At 40.8% G+C, this 17,671-nt stretch overlaps 2 protein-coding genes across 2 annotated transcripts; one reads left to right on the top strand and one right to left on the bottom strand.

Annotated features, from left to right (window-relative positions):
• Positions 1-171: 171 nt before the first annotated feature.
• pdf (peptide deformylase, mitochondrial) lies at positions 172-3,141 on the bottom strand. Its single transcript, XM_064335544.1, has 3 exons — positions 2,997-3,141; positions 1,433-2,063; positions 172-598 (listed from the first exon to the last, which is right to left on the bottom strand). Exons 2-3 carry the CDS (start codon positions 2,016-2,018, stop codon positions 441-443), a joined length of 744 nt encoding a protein of 247 aa, XP_064191614.1. The 5' UTR covers positions 2,019-2,063; positions 2,997-3,141; the 3' UTR covers positions 172-440.
• A 32-nt stretch (positions 3,142-3,173) lies between these two features.
• On the top strand, positions 3,174-12,350 carry LOC135254930 (uncharacterized). Its single transcript, XM_064335540.1, has 7 exons — positions 3,174-3,668; positions 4,913-5,136; positions 5,326-5,424; positions 5,828-5,929; positions 7,114-7,227; positions 7,454-7,562; positions 10,019-12,350. Exons 1-7 carry the CDS (start codon positions 3,551-3,553, stop codon positions 11,734-11,736), a joined length of 2,484 nt encoding a protein of 827 aa, XP_064191610.1. The 5' UTR covers positions 3,174-3,550; the 3' UTR covers positions 11,737-12,350.
• Positions 12,351-17,671: the final 5,321 nt, after the last annotated feature.

The raw sequence follows: 17,671 nt of genomic DNA, 5'->3' as shown, positions 1-17,671 counted from the left end.
ACATGAATTAAAATTAAATTCATAAATTAAAACAATGCCCATGTTCAATGAGCACTTTTCAACAGATGAAATGAATTTCACTTCCTAATCAATTCCAGAACTGAAATTGAACTGGCATCCCAGCAAACTCAGAAAAAAAAGATTTAAAAGAAAATGCAATCAAGCAATATGTTAGAAATACACGATTGTTACTTTTTATTTTCCTAAACTTGCACCAAATAAACAGAGTACTATTAAAACATAGCAAGCTGCTTTCTCTCTCCATCACTTGCTGTACACGTAAACCAACGTTGGTGTACACAGTCGACTGAGCCAGGGTGACTGGTGCAAACGGGCACAAATGGAACGTGGCAGCAGCACTCCGGGAAGGGGTCCCCCCACCCCTGCTCCGCCCAGTGGATGTAGGTGAAGGTCCAGCGGACTGTGCGGTCAGTGTGCGGTCACTCGTTGTGCTCCGCCCAGTGGATGTTGGTGAAGGTGCGGCTGTCCATGCGGTCGATGTACAGGACCCCGTCGAGGTGGTCCATCTCGTGCTGCAGGATCCGAGCCGGCCAGCCGCTCGCCTGCCAGGTAACAGGCTCTGCGTGCTCATTTAGGCCTAAGGAAAGCACATGCTCGTCACGTCTGTGCACTGTCCATGTTACTCGCTGTTACATTGCTGTGACACTATCGTTACCGGGGCTGAGGATTCAAATGCAATCTGCGGGAAAACCTAGACCCAGTTCTGGTTATAATATTGCCTATACGTAGGATTAGAATGTGAATGAAGCGTTCACCATATTGCCTAATATGAGTCATGTTTTTATACAAGTATATTGACTTTACATCTCTGCAATACCATAAGTTAACCAAAGTGTACCACTCAAATATAACACCTCTTGTCAAATCTTGTCAAATTGACTGATCTCCAGATATATATATATATATATATATATATATATATATATATAAACCGTTATTTAACCAGGAAAAATGGGAAAATTCCATTGAGATTGAAATCTCTTTTGCAAGGGGGACCTGACATAAAACTCAAAGTTACAAAGTTACACAAGACAGTAGACAAACAAGTTACAAACATCAAATGGATTGTTCCAACTGTAAGGTGCACAATATCTGAAACCCATCTTTCCAAATTCAAAAATTCAAATATACCATTTTCATATTTAAAAAACACTACTCTTTAATGTGCCCACTTGCTGTTTCTATTAAAAAATAGATAAATATTAAAATAAATGAAAAAGATATCAGACTATAAATTGCCTACTGGATTTATGCTTTTAATAGGCTGCAATACTAGCCCTCAATTACATTTCAGGTCCTGATACCTGGGTTACCTTCTAATCCAGTAAATGCACTTCTGTAGGCTCTCTCACGCTTGGTTGTTATCGGTGTGTAGAAGTGAGTGAGGATGCGGTCTGGGGAGGACCCTCACCTGAGACCTCCACGGACAGGTAGCGCGGCACGCAGGCGGAGAAGCCGGCGACGCTCTCGCAGGCCTCCAGGAAGGAGGCGGTTTGTGAGTCGAGCACGCGCAGCCGCGGGTTGACGAAGACGCGGAGCGGGACGGGCGCCAGGCCGCGAGCCGCCCGGCTGGCGGGAGAGCCGTCCTGCAGCATGCGCTCGGGGAACTCCAGCGCCAGGATGCGCAGGGGCACGCCGATCTGAGGCGCGCTCAGGCCCACGCAGTCCAGCCTGCGCATCACCCGCACCAGCGTCCCGATCACCTTCTGCACCTCCGCCCCGCACACCGCCGCCGCCTCCACCTCCGCCGCCCTGCCCCTCAGCACCGGGTCGCCCACCTGGCACACGTGGCTGTAGGGCGGGCTCGGGGGCGGCCTGATCTTCCGCTTCAGGTACTGCAGGTAGGAACGTACCTTGACGTCCGAGGAGTGCGCTCTGCCCGGGGTGGGGGGGGCCCAGGCTCGCTGCCAGAATGGGGCGCTGGAGAGGCGAGCTTTAAAGGCACCCTTCCGCAAGACCCAGGGCAACAACATGGAGGCCCACATAGTTCTATTCATGGCTGGGTGCAATCACGACCCCCCCTGCCTACTCCTCTGGCCCACCTGCAAGAAGGAGCAAGGCTGTCAATCAAGAATCAAGAAGGTGGTCCCAGTTGATTCCTCAACTATTTTTTTCCAATTGTGAAAACCTTTATTTAATTTTCAGACATACACATTTTATTCTAAGTATTTCTACAGGATTTATTTCATAGTAGCAAGGAAGTGTTTGCACTCGTGAAATTTGCTGTATGGGTGCTAGAGAGAAAACTTAATGGTATAAACTGTTCTGTTCACATGCACCATTCTTTTCTTTTGAGCGTCAATGTGGTGAAACAACCAATAGCAGCCTCTGCGTGGGTGTGGAGGAGGTCGTCTGCACTTTGCACCAGCAGCGCAGGCAGGGTGCTGGCCCAGCGTAGGACAATCCCACGTATATACAGTACGTTCAGCTTGCTTCATGGCACGATTAAGTGCTTATACACATAAATGCTCTAAAATGTTTCAAACATATACGATCTGATCACTTTTTTTATGTACCTATACGGAAGTACACGAAATACCACAAGCCTTGTTAACACGCAGGTTAAACACTCTTAACTGCATCTCACCTAAAGGGAGACCTGAAGTGTTACCGAAAGGGCAATGAGCAAGGTTACCAGAGCGCAAATACTTTATGCTGGTATGTGCAATTGCCAGGACCTGGATCTATAGCTACTGTAATTCACTTTTAAGTTTATTTCTTGTTGCCATGAATTCTTTATCTCACTGGAAACCTGCCATATTCCCGTGATGCTCAACACACCCCTGAACGCCACCACCTGCTTGTGTTTGTAATATGCATGTAGGTAGACAGGCTATGCCCTTTCGCATACTGCTAGCTAACAAGCTAGATAGCTACAGTAGTGCTAGCTACCGTGTTCGCCAAGAAGGCTTGCAGCTTTTAGGTTTATAAAACTCTCTGCATGTCCCTTCGCTGTTCTCATGTCGACCGCTTACCAATAATCAGTGCACCGTGTGTGACGACTAAGATATTAATTCAGTTATGTGAAAATCTCATGTTGCACGGTGACCTCTTGCTAGTCGTGAAGCTGAAGTTAGGTGATACCACTTCCTGTTTTAAGATCACGTGGCACTCAGTGCGTTTGCCCGAACATGTCCTCGAAAGGTTTCGAGCTCATATGGTTGCCAGATTTCAACAGTTGTATCTAATGATCCTAAATGTGGGTACGAGTGAAAATAGCCGGGGATAAGATTTCAAATATATTTTCGCATGTGTAGTATAAAGTATATACAGGTAAGGTTCTTAAAAGTGAAAAATAAAAAATGTGAAAAATGGACGATATTTGTATGTTTGGGGATGTTACAGGAAAATCTGGCAAGACAAATGACCGATTATTTTAGCCAATAGGAGGATGATGCGAGATGGTGAAGATGAAGATGTGTGTATCAGTTTCTACATTTCTTACTACGTTCACTTGACAGGAGTAACCTTTTGCAGTGGCAGAGTTGTATACACATAAAGGAAGTTTATTTATTTGTGCCCTGCGGAAATGGAGACCAGCTTGTGTTCGAAGCAGACTGAAATCAGGTGTGCTGAGCAGATTCCATCCTTGACTGCTTGGGTCATTGAATACGCATGGAGTCACCGAATGATGGATGTACTGGAAGGTACACTATCTTGCTTTTAAATATATTAGATTTTATATATCCATTCGTTTTCTTTTTTGTATTCCATGCTATCGCTCTACGTAGGCCAATCTTTGAATCTTGTTTCTTTAAATATGTTTTATGTGTCACATACAGTATATTACTTTTTCATACTGAACAGCACACTGGAGGTAGAATCTACCAGACCTGGGTCAAATACATATTTAAAGTATTTTAATTACTTTTAAAAATTATTTGAAATTCAGCATTTACAAATACTGAGTATCTAAATTGCAAAATGTATTTTTGTCCAATTGTATTGATTTCCATTGTTAATTGATAGTGAATATGCACGTCTGAATTCTATTTTATCATTATCTAACCTTACAAAATGTAAAAGATGGAACTGTACATATGGCTGTTAAACACTCTGACAACAGAAAAAAAACACAGGAAGGAAACAGTAAACGGCCGCTAACTTTAAAAAGATTGCATGGGTACAAATAAACTGGCAAGTAACTTATCAAGAAGTCTGATTTTGCCATCCCCCAAGCAAAGACATGTACGGGCATTTAGGCTACTGCCTGTTTAGAGGCAGCGCATGGGTTGTTTAAAATTGCCAGCGTAGTAGGCTACCCTTGCCCATAATACAAATTCAACCCCAAGCCCCTACTAGTTCCCCTGGAGTGCCCTCAGTATTATAACTCGCTGACATCACATCGAGGGCCACTCACAAAGATTGCACAAAGAACTCTGCGATACCCCAGTCATTCCCCTGGCTCAGTCATTTCTTTTGTCTATCGCAGAAATATTTCAAAATATTAAATTGTATTTATATTTAATGAAGGCTCCAAATACAATTTGGTTTCCCAGGAAAGTATTTATTTAAAGGAATGTATTTTTTAAATTCTGTTATTTCATGTGTATATGTATTTGAAAATACTTCAAATATGTATTTAACTACATTTTGAAATACAAATATGTATTTGTATTTGACCCAGGTCTGGAATCTACTGTATCAACAGTATTTATTAAGAAAAGCTAAGGACAAATATTTTTATTTTATGTTTGGCTGGTTTTTTAATGAAACTGTACAAATGTATAGATTATGCAGAAATATATAGTTTTGGCATGGGAAGTAGTCTACGTGGTAATGTATTAAGGTAATTAATGTAGCCTACTCTGAACTGACAAGTCACCTGCAAACAGAAGACACAACTTTATGGATAACGGCACAAAGTACCATTTGTTTTGTGTACCCCCAGGGTTAGTGCCATGTAAGAGGCAGAAGGGTGAATGTCGATCACTGACCCTGGAGGAGCCTTGTGCTTTGCGTGTAGCGGCAGCACAGGCATGGTCAGTGGTAAACGCCAGGGACGTCAAACACTTTGAGAGTCTGCTGGAGCTGCTAGAGTCCATCTACACACTGGTGCCACGGCTCATCACCCCTATCAAACACATGAAGATTATGTTTGGCCTTAAGACCATGGTTGGTGACCCTTGCTCTTTTCAGAAGTGATTTGTATTTAAAACAGTGTTGCGCTGATACTGAGGAGGAGAGGGGGGGAGTGGGTGGAGGAGGTAGCTGGGGTTGGTGGAGGCAGCTGAACAGAAGGGGAGCAATCTAGATGACATTGCGGAATCTGTGAAATATGGGCTGTTGTATTCACTCTTCCAGATTGTCATGTGGATGTTGCAGAAGAACCATGGAGAAGTCAGCACCATGAAGAAAATAAACCGCTTCTTCCCAAGCAGCCTATCTTTGTACCATGGCTGTGTGAGTATATATTTTCTCTATGGGGGTGTTATTGTCTCAAAAATAAATAAAACATTTTAACTGATCCTTGACTGGACTAGGCTCATGAATGTAGTGTAGGTGCTACGAGTCTCCACCAGGCAACAGCTGGGTCAATCTCTCAGAGGACCTTCAGTTGATTTAGTTCCAGTAACTGTACATTTACCCACTCTATATAATGAGAGTGGACTGGAAAATGGCACTACGAACACCTTGTATAGCTTGTGAAATTGTATTGCACTCACTCATCTTCCTCATGTCCAGTATAACTATGACCTACCATTGAACTTGAATCCTGTCTCAATGCATTGTTACAACATTAAAATATAATTTGCGTGAACAGCCAATTGAACTTCCTCATCTCTTGGTTGCCTTCCTCCTGCAGAGCAAAAGGGAGCTGGATCTGATGAAAAAGACCAATTACGAATTTAAGCAGCTAGCCCAATCGCTGCTTTTCCACGAGGAAATGCGGAAAGCTTACATCAGTGTGAGAATATGCTCCTGCCCTCCCCCGCACAACACCTGTCCTGCAGCACTTAGGAAAAGGGAATATACCGCATCATGTGAAATGAAATATATTATCAGGACTGGAATAGATCCTGCAACACATCTCAATATAACATGGCAAATATATAACTTGTAGGCACTTTCAGATATTGCAGTATATTAAAAAAAATACATTGCTGTGAAATATATTTATCATTACCTTTTCAAAAACATATTTACGGTAAATTGCAGTGTATTCTGTTTCTGCGAGCGATTGTTTCCTCTTTTCAGCACATACTTTCACTGTTTTCCTTAGCTTTATTAATGAGTCGCATAAGTTCCATGTTGATTACCTACCTTTGGACATACAGTCTAACAGTACATGCAGATAAGTGGCCTGAGTGTGATTTTTGCCTCATAATGAGACACAGTTTTGAATGTTTTTAGCAAAAAAGCTACATGGAGATACTTCTTTTCAGTTCCGATTTCTGCTACACCTGTATGAGCAAATAAGTCATAAACGTAGACATGCGACCTGCATGTGAATCAAATCGAAAGTGCTGTCATGTATTTAGTACACTGAAGTACACCATTTGGGGGTATACCCTCAATCAAAAACATGGTTGGTAGAGAAGGATAGCCCCCCCCCAACCAGAGGTCCACCAGTAAAGTGATTTTTACATCACTCTCCCCACAACAGATTAATGTTATCATAATTCTTTAGTGGCAGTTCTGCTGGGCCATTTTCAAAAATTTAGTCCAAGTCCAAAAAATCTGATCTGAACAGCAAATCAGAATTGAGCATTAAGGTCTGCATTATGAACATGGCCTAATTCGGGAATGTGACTGTTGTAGGCAGGAAACTTTGCCTATGTTTAAACTGTCACATATTTGTCCAAATTCAGACACACTGATAGATTTTGTGTCCTGCTCCCTCCCACCAGTGGGTCCACTTGTATGTCACCCCATGCATTCAGACACATTGCCCTCTGAAATACCACGTTTATGCAGAATTAACTCTGGAACTTGTATTTTCTTACATCAGATAATTCCATGTTATTATCCCGCAATGCAGTTTTTGGGGCAATGCCACTAACACTGTTGTTCTTTAACTCTTTAAAAGCATTTTTATGGTAGCCATATTGTGTATTGGTCAGCAGGGTGCTGATTCTCAGGGTTTTGTAGGGCCAGATGGAGGAGCATTACGGAGAGAGATATGCACAGAAGCTAGAGGAGAGGTTGTTTGACTACCTGCAGCTGCTGGAGAAGGACCTTCAACCAACCACATGTTTAGACCAGGTGTGTGTGTGTGTGCATTTTAGTTTGGCAGTAGTGGTAGCTCTGTATGTGTGTATTGCAATATTAGGAGCTGTATATTTGCATGTATGTGTGTGTTTGTGCATATGCTGAGAATTTTGTCACATTTGTGCCAATGCAAGCCAAGGCTTGACAGGTTATGCTCAAAAAACATCAAATGCTGGCGTCTCTCTGTGTATTTACATTTACGCTTTACATGTGTGTTCAGGTTTTGAGACAAGAGCGCCCCCTTGTGGAAGGGGAACAGTTGCTGCTGGGGGTGTTGAACTATAGTCCTCACTGTGTGCCTGCAGCACTGAAAAGGCTGCTATACTATGGTGAGTCAGGATCTTCAACATTTATATTCCCTGGCTGGTTGACAGAGGGCGCTCTTCTGAAGCCTACTATCATAATTTACATTCTGTAGTTTATTTTACACATAGAAGTGAATGAATTTTGCTTATTTTTTTTAAAGATAATTTTCAAGGACAAAGTAAATGCAGCCTAATATCTATTTTTGTAAAGGGCATACTAACATTTTCATCTTTCACTCTGGAAGCAATCTAGTCTTGAAAAGTCTTTTTAATGAAAATATATACCATTTGTGCTAGGATTGCACACAAATGTACTTCATAACAGAAAATTGTGTATTAAGATTTAATATAGAATATAGTAATATAATACTTGGCAGAAGCTATGATAAAGGTTTATAAAACCCATTAACAATTTTTTGCCTGCTCTAGCCTCCACCAGTTAGTTTGTTTCTAGTTTCTAGCACTGCTAGAAAACTAATCTTATAAGGACTGTAATAATAACAGTTATGGCAATAATAGGCCACATTATACTAAGTGACATTCATTTTTTAAATTATACTTGCTGACCATTACAAATACATTAATCCAGTAGAGCAGCAGTACGCTAATTTACTCTAGCTTCCTAGCCATGCTCAGCTTATCAAATGCATGAGTCATACATTTAATTTGTTAAGACGTTTGTAAAGAACTATTAACTAGTTATTTAATGAATAAAAGTTTCACAAATTAGCCTATATAATAATAAAATATAAGGAAGGGCTAATAGTTCTCATAGTTTTGCCCACCCAACATATACTGATTAGTCAACAAAGTGCTGAAAGTTAGTTTGTCTATATGTGTTGCACCATTTACACTGCGTTTCAAGCTATCACTCAGTGCTACCTCTTAAAAATAATCGAAGGGGCATTTTCTGCACTGGTGTCTTCAACACATGGATATGAAATGTCTTCCTACAGTAGGGTTGCTAATCTTCCCAGATTGGCTTGGGCTAGGAATTTCCTGGAATTGCAAAAACAATTTGCCACTATAACAAACACATTCAGAGATAAAATATTAATAACAATGAGAGACTGTTGTTCTTTGCTTCCTTTCTGTGTTTGTATTAGCGTGTATGGTGTTTGTACATTATTTTGAGAGCCGGCTGGCATGAAAACTTTCACGATCGCTATCTTGAGTGATAAGATCCAGCAAGAAGCCGTCAAAGACCTTAGCTAAACATGGTCCTTGTATAGGATGTGGCAATGCTGCTGGCAAAGTGATATAATTGACAATATGGACATTTGTTTGAAAAAGATAAATAGAACACCTCCTGGAATTTGTCCAGTCCTATATCCCTATCTCACAGCCTTTAGTTTGGTGCTGACTGTATTCATTTTATTTCGTTTCAAACCAGAGCACAGCATTTTTCCTGTTAAATCCCATTCAAAGCTGAAACGGAATATGGGCATGGCAGCATGGTGACTTTGCTGCTTCCCATCAATGGGTCTTCAGCTATGTTATTTTTTCTGTATAGATCATGGGTCAGGACTAGGGCTGGATATTCTTCAAAAGTCTTTGGTCTGGTTCTGGTTCCCGTTCTTTATTTTGATACCAGTCCCAAAACCTTTGGTTCCTGTTGTCAAAAAAGGGCCAATTTAAATCTGTTTCCAATCTTACATATTTTAACCATTATTATTATTATTATTATTATTATTATTATAATATTCACCTTTCTGGGCTGATTGCAGCAAGGCTACCTTCCCATGATTGCATTGGAAATTAACTTTGTTACCTAGCATTTTTAGCTAGCTAGCTTCAATAAGTAATCAATAAAGAACTTCAAAATAGGTCATATCACTCATTCTGGTGATTCTGAAAGGTGTCACTCCAGCCTGCTCCAGAAATAACCAACATAGCATTGTACAGGGACCACAAAACAAGAGTCTTTGATCATTGTTAATATTTTATTCCGCAATTTGTTTGTTACAATGGGGAAAAAATTCTGAAGGGAAATTATGTGGGACTCCTGGCAACCTCTAATCTAGTTGAGTCCATCAGTAGTCTGAAGGAACTGAATTTCAGTACCCAGCCGTAGTCAACACCCAATTGATTTTCACAACTTAAAGGGGAACGCAACCCACAAATCATTATTTTGTATGCTCCTTCGTTTGGGGTGAGGTTATATATTTTCTTTGTTTTTGGGTTTTATAGGTCACATCAGTTACTTTGAGGGGAAGACCCTTTGCCAGATGTGTGTGTTTGTTTCCACTGAGGATCACATTGGAAATGAGTGTTTCAGGAAGTGCTTTTATGCACTATTCTCTCAAATATAGGGCACATGTTATATTTTATGTAATGTATGTATTTTAACCCAAAAATTTAATTCAAACTAATCCAGGACATGTGGCATAATAATTTTTGGGATTCCATTTAACCGTTATGTGCCAACACTGTCATTGCTCTATGCATGTAGTGACTGTAAGCTTGTCTGGTTCCTCCAGCCAAGGCCACACCCTCTATAGGCCCTGGAATGAGCCAGCCATCTACCTGCACTGACAAGGAGAAACAGACACTACAGCCCCTCACAGATCCTAAAGACAGACCAAATTGGACACCGCTCCCTGCAGGGCAACCTGGACTGGTGAGGTCCAGCATGTCCCACAGCAGTTGGAAGGCGTGTGGAAAGGAGAAAGCTACGTCCACACCACTGTGTTCAAGGTCGTCTTGTGCCGAAGGTCGAAGTGACAGGGCAGAACAGAGACTCAGAAAACAGGGCTTGTCTCTGGGTGGGTGGAGCCATGGGACAAGAGGGCATGGCCATGAGGAAAAAGGATTGAGCCAGGATAAAAGAGGGTGGGATCAGAAAGAAAAGGGGCAGGGCCAGAAGGACAGAAGGCGGGGCCCGGGGAAAAAAAGGCAGAATTGGGGAAGCACTCAGCTGGCAGAACAACACTGTCAGATGGGGGATTATCCCATGCAGCTATGCTCCAGACACAAGAGATGGGTGAGAAACATACTGCAGGAGTGCTCTGTGGAGGTGGGTGCTCAAAGTGTGGGCATTCTAAAGGAATACCCTACGGAGGTAGGATGTGAAACTGTGAACATTATAGAGCAGTGCACTAAGGAGTTAGAGGGTCAAAATGGGATCATTGTGGAGCAGTGCCATAATGAGGTGGGGGAGCAAACTGTGAACATTATGGAGCAATGCCCTAAGGAGTTAGTGGGTCATGGTATGAACATTCTGGAGACATGCTCTGAGGAGTTAGAGGGCCAGAATGGGATAATTTTGGAGCAGTGCTATAAGGACGTGGGGTGTCAAAATGGGATCATTTTAGAGCAGTGCAAAAAAGAGGTGGGGTGCCAAACTGGAAACATTATGGAGGAGTGCTCTCAGGAGTTAGAGGGTCAAAATTGGATCGTTTTGGAGCAGTGCCATAAGGAGATGGGGAAGCAAAGTGTGAACATTATGGAGCAGTGCCCTAAGGAGTTAGAGGATCAAAGTATGAGTTTTCTGGAGCAGTGCCCTCAGGAGTTAGAGGGTCAACGTGCGAGTTTTCTGGAGAAGTGCTCTCTGGAATTTGAGGGTCAAAATGGGATCATTTTGGAGCAGTACCCTCAGGAGTTAGAGGGTCACGGTAAGAGCATTCTGGAGATGTGCTCTCAGGAGATGGTGGGACAGGGTGTGAGAGATTTGGAGGAGTGTTATGAGGTGTTGAGAAGGAATCAGGGTGCGATTGAGCTTCAGCAGATACTACCACTCACCTCATCCCAACCAGTGACGTCATCCCGTCCATATCACTCCCCAATGAGCTACCAGGGCTGTGGCCAGTACACAGCTAGCTCCCTGGCTAGGGTGGAGAGTGTGGGGCTTGGAGTTCGGATTTCTGTGGAGAGTCAGCTGATTCTAATCCGGTCCCAGATGCTACAACCCACTGTGCGGGTCAGGAGGCTGACACAAAGGGAGTGTCACCTGGCCACAGGTATGAGGGGAACTATGATTAGACCTGAGGAGGCGGAAGAGGGAAGAGATAATGAGGAAGAGGAAATTGATGGGAGAGAGGAGGAGGGAGAATCGGATGACTGGGAATCGGATTTCTCTTATTCAGAAGTAGACTCTGGTTCTTATTCTGACCCAGATTTTAGACCCCCTTCTAGAACAATAAGTGGAATGTGGACAGATGGCAGGAGTGAGAAAGCCTGGGAGAGATCTGGTGATTAATCAATAGAGCATTGTCACTGAAGATCCCATCTGTTCAACAAAAAGTTCACTCAAAATATTTAGCAGTGTTTTCCAGCGCTTCATGTGAGATGTTGCATCAGCGGTTCCCAACCCGGCTCCTAGAGGTCTACTGTCCCATAGGTTTTCACTCCAACCCTAGCAAAGCACACCTCAATGAGCAGCTAGAGATCTCTTTGAGCTGCTAGTTAGTAGAATTAGGTGTGCCAAATTAGGGATGAAATTAAAACCTACAGGATGGTTGATCTCCAGGAGCAGGGTTGGGAACCATTGTGTTACATGGTGTGTTGTGCGTGTTTATTTAAACACTGGTTTCAATAAATTGGTGGTGGGGCAACATATTGCACTGAGTATGCAGCCTTCTCAGTCACCATATCTGCATTATTCTACCACGTATTGTTCATTTTTGTCCTGTTTATGTTTAGAAATGAAAAATAAAACTCCATCTTTGTTTTGTTTCGGAGGTTGGTTCAGCAGAATCACATTTTTACTCAAGCAATTGCCAGGGGTGAACAAACAGACAGACAGAGTCTCTGACTGCACACCAAGTTCATCAAAGGACAAAATAAAACCTCTCGGTATGTCCTATATGTTTATTCAACATTTCTCAATTTCAGCATTTGCGTAAATCATTATTACTGACTGCTTATGCTTTTCTGATTGCAGTGGGTACAGCGGTTATAACCAACAAGAAACAGGCATTCGTGCAGTGCTGTAAAAGAGCAGGGAAGAGGAGTTAAGCATAGGTAGCAAGGTACCAGCCATGTACTTGCTCACAGAGATTTAATGACCTTGATATCTCAGTAGTTTTCCCATGTCTGTGTAACAATTTGGTGCTCTTCAACATGCCCCTGGTTTTGGGTGTCGTCCAGGTTGTGCCCTTCTCGGCCATTCGCCAAAAAGGAGGATGTGAGTGAATGAAATGTTTTTAAAGCCCAGCATTTATAATAATATCCTTGCATTTATATAGCACTTTTCCGAATGCTCAAAGTTCTTTACAGTCAGGGGGAACTCACCTCACCCACCACCAATGTGTAGCACCCACCTGGGTGATGCATGGCAGCCATTTTTGCGTGAGAAAGCTCACCACACATTAGCAAAGGTGGAGAGGGAGAGAACATATTTTAGCCAATTAAATCTGTGGATGATTTTGGTGGCAGTTTGCAAGAGCCAGATCTCGGATTTAGCCAGGACACTGGGGAACCCCCTACTCTTAGCGATAAGTGTCATGGTATCTTTAATGACCACAATGAGTCAGGACCTCGGTTTAATCCGAAAGATGGCATCTCCTACAGCACAGTGTCCCTGTCACTGCACTGGGCCATTGGGGTTTATTTGACCAGGGGGAAGATTGCCCCCTGCTGGCCCACCAACACCACTTACAGTAGCAACTCAGTATTCCCTGGTGGTCTCCCATCCAAGTACTAACCAAGCCCACGCCTGCTTAGCTTCAGCCAATCGGCAGAAGCAGAGCGCATGGAGGTATGGCTGCTGGCATTTATTGGTTGAAACCAGTTTTCACTGCTAAATAAAAAGCTGAAGGAGCGGACATTTGATTATGTTGATTTTAACATTTTTACCTTATTTTAAGGATAATAATAACTGTTTTCCATATAAATACTGTATCTTTATATATTTATATACATACACTAACGGTCAAAAGTTTTAGAACTTTTAGAACAGTTGTAACAATGTACTCTGAAATTAAAGCATAGAACAAATAAACAATTGTAGATTTAAAAAAGGAAATGGAATCATTCTGTTTAACACAATTTAATCAAATTTTTTGACTCATCAAAGTAGCCACATTTTGCAGATATAACAGCTGACCACACTCGTGGCATCCGTTCTGCAATGAAAATCAAGTATTGTTTGGAAAGATCTTCCCAACACTGTTGCAGTAGTTCCCACAAATGGGTTGCACTTGTAGGTTGCTTTGCTTTCACCCTTTCAACAGACAGTTTCCTTTTAATACTATTCTGAGTAGAACATCTTGTTTCACTGTATAGTATATTTTCAAAAGGCCTTTATTCAGGAATTCCACAGTGGATGTTCTGGAACTTTTGATGCAGCTCCCTGGTGTGCTCTAGAATGTGTCTGAAGTGGAATTAGTGATTGGAAACCGACAGTTTTCTTTTAATAATTTTATGAGTAGGACATCTTGTTTTAGTGTATAATATATTTTAAAGGCTTTTATTCTGAAATTCCACAGTGAATTGTTCTGGAAATTCAGAGCCACTGAAATTGATTTGGCGTTTACAGCGATAGCGTTTTTTTTTTTTTGTTTGTTTGTTTTTTTAACCCAGCTGACTTTTTATTTTCTATATCTTTGCAAAAAAATAATTTCATCATTCAGTATTCCAGGTATTCCTCAATTAACTTGTTTTTGATCATCACAAATCCTTATTTTAATTTTTCCTTTCTTACTTTTTGAATAAAAATAATTTTTGTATCAGTACCCTTCTAATGCACAACATGGGTCAAAAATGACCCGTATTCATTTCCTATGTTATTTCATGCATGGCTGAGTGTTTCTTTGCTATATCTTTGAAATAAATGTATTTCATCATTTTATATTCCAAGTATATATTAAATATCTTGTTTTTGATTACCAAAAATCATTATTTTTATTTTTCCTTTCTTACTTTATGAACAAACATAGTTTTTGTATTTCTACATCAAATTTACATACATGGGTCAAAAATGACCCACATGTATTCACTATGGAATTTGATATAAACTTTTGATATTTGTAAATGTTTGCAATTAGGAACATATTTACTGCGGACAACTATTCACCTGCCACACATTTCACAATTCAACACGGCTGCTTTTGCACATCTGATACATGTAAGTCTTATTTTACAATTGTTTTACCTATTTTAAGAAAATATTTGATATCTTATGAAAGATAACTGTGCATAATATTTAAACATTAGGTTAAGGTTACCTTGACCTTGACATCCATTACTAGTGAGAAAGATAAATATGTTGACATATTCTATTCTAGCTAGCTAACGTTAGCTAGGTCAACAAAATAAAACTTGAAATATAACAGTATATTGATGTGCATTTGAAAACATTCTTGTGCTTTTGATTTTCTTTATCCAGAGTGTTAGTATGGCTGGTCCCAGTCATTCCAGATTTACCAGATTTACTGCTAAAATGGTCATAGAGACTCTGCATGAAGAACAGGATGAGGAAGATGAGGAGGCAATTCTCGGTCCTGATTCTGAGTCTGAAATCTCTGACGATGACCTAGACTTTGTGCCACAGGGTCAAGCTTGAGTTATGGGTGTGTCTTGGAATCCAGCTCTCCTAAATGAAGAAGACTCCTTTGATGACATAGAAGACTCGTCTGATGAGTCCTCTGAAGAGGAAACTCAGACCCAGTCTAATAGATTGAGTAAAAATGGGTCTTACTGGAATGAGCATCCCCCCACTCAGGGCAGAACAAGAAGCCATAACATCCTGAGGAGCTGCCCAGGACCTGCACCCGGTTCAACAGCTGTTTCACCGAAAGATGCCTGGGATGTGTCCATCAGTGACATAGCTCAGAATTTGGATTCAGTGGCAACATGACCATGGTGAGCTATGTGCCGAAGAAGGGAAAGGCTGTTGTCCTCCTGAGCACCATGCATGATGACAAAGCAGTGGATGACAACAGTGTGAAGAAGAAACCAGAAGTGATCTAGTACTATAACAAAACAAAAGGAGGAGTGGACACAATGGATCAGATGGTTCGCACCTACTCATGTAAGCGGAGAACACGGAGGTGGCCCATAGTGCTCTGGCACAATGTGCTGGATGTTGCCACCCTCAATGCCTACACCAACTTCACTGCACAACACCCTGATTACATGGGTGGTGTGACCAATGCACGGTGGCTATTCATCAAGGAGCTGGGCAAAGAGCTTGTCATGCCACATATGAAGAGGCGCATGGAGGGCACGCCCCACCTCCAAAAGCATATTACAGAGGCAATGGGAAGATGTGGGATAAAAAAACTAAATGCAGCCACCACCCAGCCACAGGAGGACATCAGACAGGAGGACCAAGTGAAGAAGAAGAGGTGCAAGATCTGCCTAGCTGCCACAGACAGAAAAGTCAGCAGCTGGTGTTCCCAGTGCACCAGGCCTGTGTGCAAGGAGCACAAACATGTAGTTGTCATTTGTGACATTTGTGAGGCATGTAAGCACTGAGATGGTAATTTGCGCTGTACTCGTGATTTTATTTAATCAGTTTTATTTTCTTTTATTCGGTCACATTCACCACAGTTCACTACAGTACCACAACAAATACACTACAGGTCAATATCAGTGTTACCGGTTATCAGTGATATTTGTATGTTATGTGTGACAAAGTGACAAATAAACATATTTGAAATATTAAATGTATTATTGTTTGGTCTAAATCACTGCTAAAATAATTATTTTAACAAAATTATTATTATAGTATGTCTTTATATTTTTAAAATCACACTTATATACATGGGTAATTTTTGGTCCATGTGTGTAAACTTGATGTAGTAATACAAAAACTATTTTTGTTCATAAAGTAAGAAAGGAAAAATGAAAATAATGATTTGTAGTAATCAAAAACAAGATATTTAATGAATACTTGGAATATTAAATGATGAAATAAATTGATTTCAAAAGATATAGCAAAGAAACACTCAGTCATGCATGAAATAACATAGGAAATGAATATGGGTCATTTTTGACCCATGTTGTGCATTAGAAGGGGTTTGCATAGCTTGTGCATCAAAGGGTTAAGCTACAGCAAACCGCGTTTTGTCGACACATTTTTCAGTTCTTACGAAATCCGAACTCAGAAACCTGGGAGTTATTTTAGATGCCGACCTCAATTTAAAATCGCACAGAGCCACGGTGACTACTGCATTTTCACCTAAGAAACATAGCCGAAGTAAGACCTTTCTTAACACAGCAAAATGCCGAAAAATTTTACCGGCCTACCCGATTAGGCTGCTGAGTTCAGAATGCTGCTGTTAGAATGTTAACAGAAACTAAGAGAGAGCATACAACCGTCATTGCTTCTGTACATTGGCTCATCGTTTCTTTTAGAATTGATTTAAAAGTATTGTTACTTGTCTATAAAGCTTTTAACACCTTATTATATCCAAGAGTGCCTGTCATTTTATGAGGCAACTTGAGCACACGACGAGCTTACTCAATGTACCTGTGGTCAAACACAAAAAGTGGCGATAGTGCCTTCTGCGACGACGCACCAAAACTGTGGAACGCTCTCCCACAAAATATTAGAACATCATAATCAATAGTATAGGCAATTTTAAAAAGCAGCACAAAACACTCCTTTTTAATGTGGCTTGTTGTTCTGTTCTGTTTTATTTCTCATTCATAAATGAATTGTTCACTTTATATTTAATTCTTACAGCCCTTTTTATCTTGTTTTATGTTTTTAAATTGTATAACTGAGTATGATTGTTGTGTTTTTCCCCGTGTTCCTTTGCTTTTATTATTCTGTTAAGCACCGTTAAGCACTTCGAGCTGCATTCTGTATGAAAGGTGCTATACAAATAAAGCTATTATTAATATTATTATTGTTATTATAGTTATTTGTAAGGAAATACGAAATAGGATCAAATATGTCAAAAATCAAATATGTTTTGAATCAAAGGAATCAAATGGGAAACACAAATTGATTCTGGATTTTCTTGTTTGAGAAGGATACCCCAATCAAAAGCATCAGTATTTTAAATGTTCGTAGTTGGCGCGATTACAGCAACTAGAACAGTGCCCTCTATTGGATAAATTACTGTTGCAGTCTAAGCCAATGTTTTTTATTTATTTATTTTTTAACTTTTGCTTAAAATTATTAACCAATCCATTTTTAGATAAAATTTTAAATATAGCCCTAAAGAAATCTGGCCCCTAAA

This window comes from Anguilla rostrata, chromosome 5, assembly GCF_018555375.3.
Source record: "Anguilla rostrata isolate EN2019 chromosome 5, ASM1855537v3, whole genome shotgun sequence".
Classification (NCBI taxonomy): domain Eukaryota; kingdom Metazoa; phylum Chordata; class Actinopteri; order Anguilliformes; family Anguillidae; genus Anguilla; species Anguilla rostrata.
Note: the sequence above shows the minus strand (reverse complement) of the source record. Positions and strands in the feature narration are given on the sequence as shown.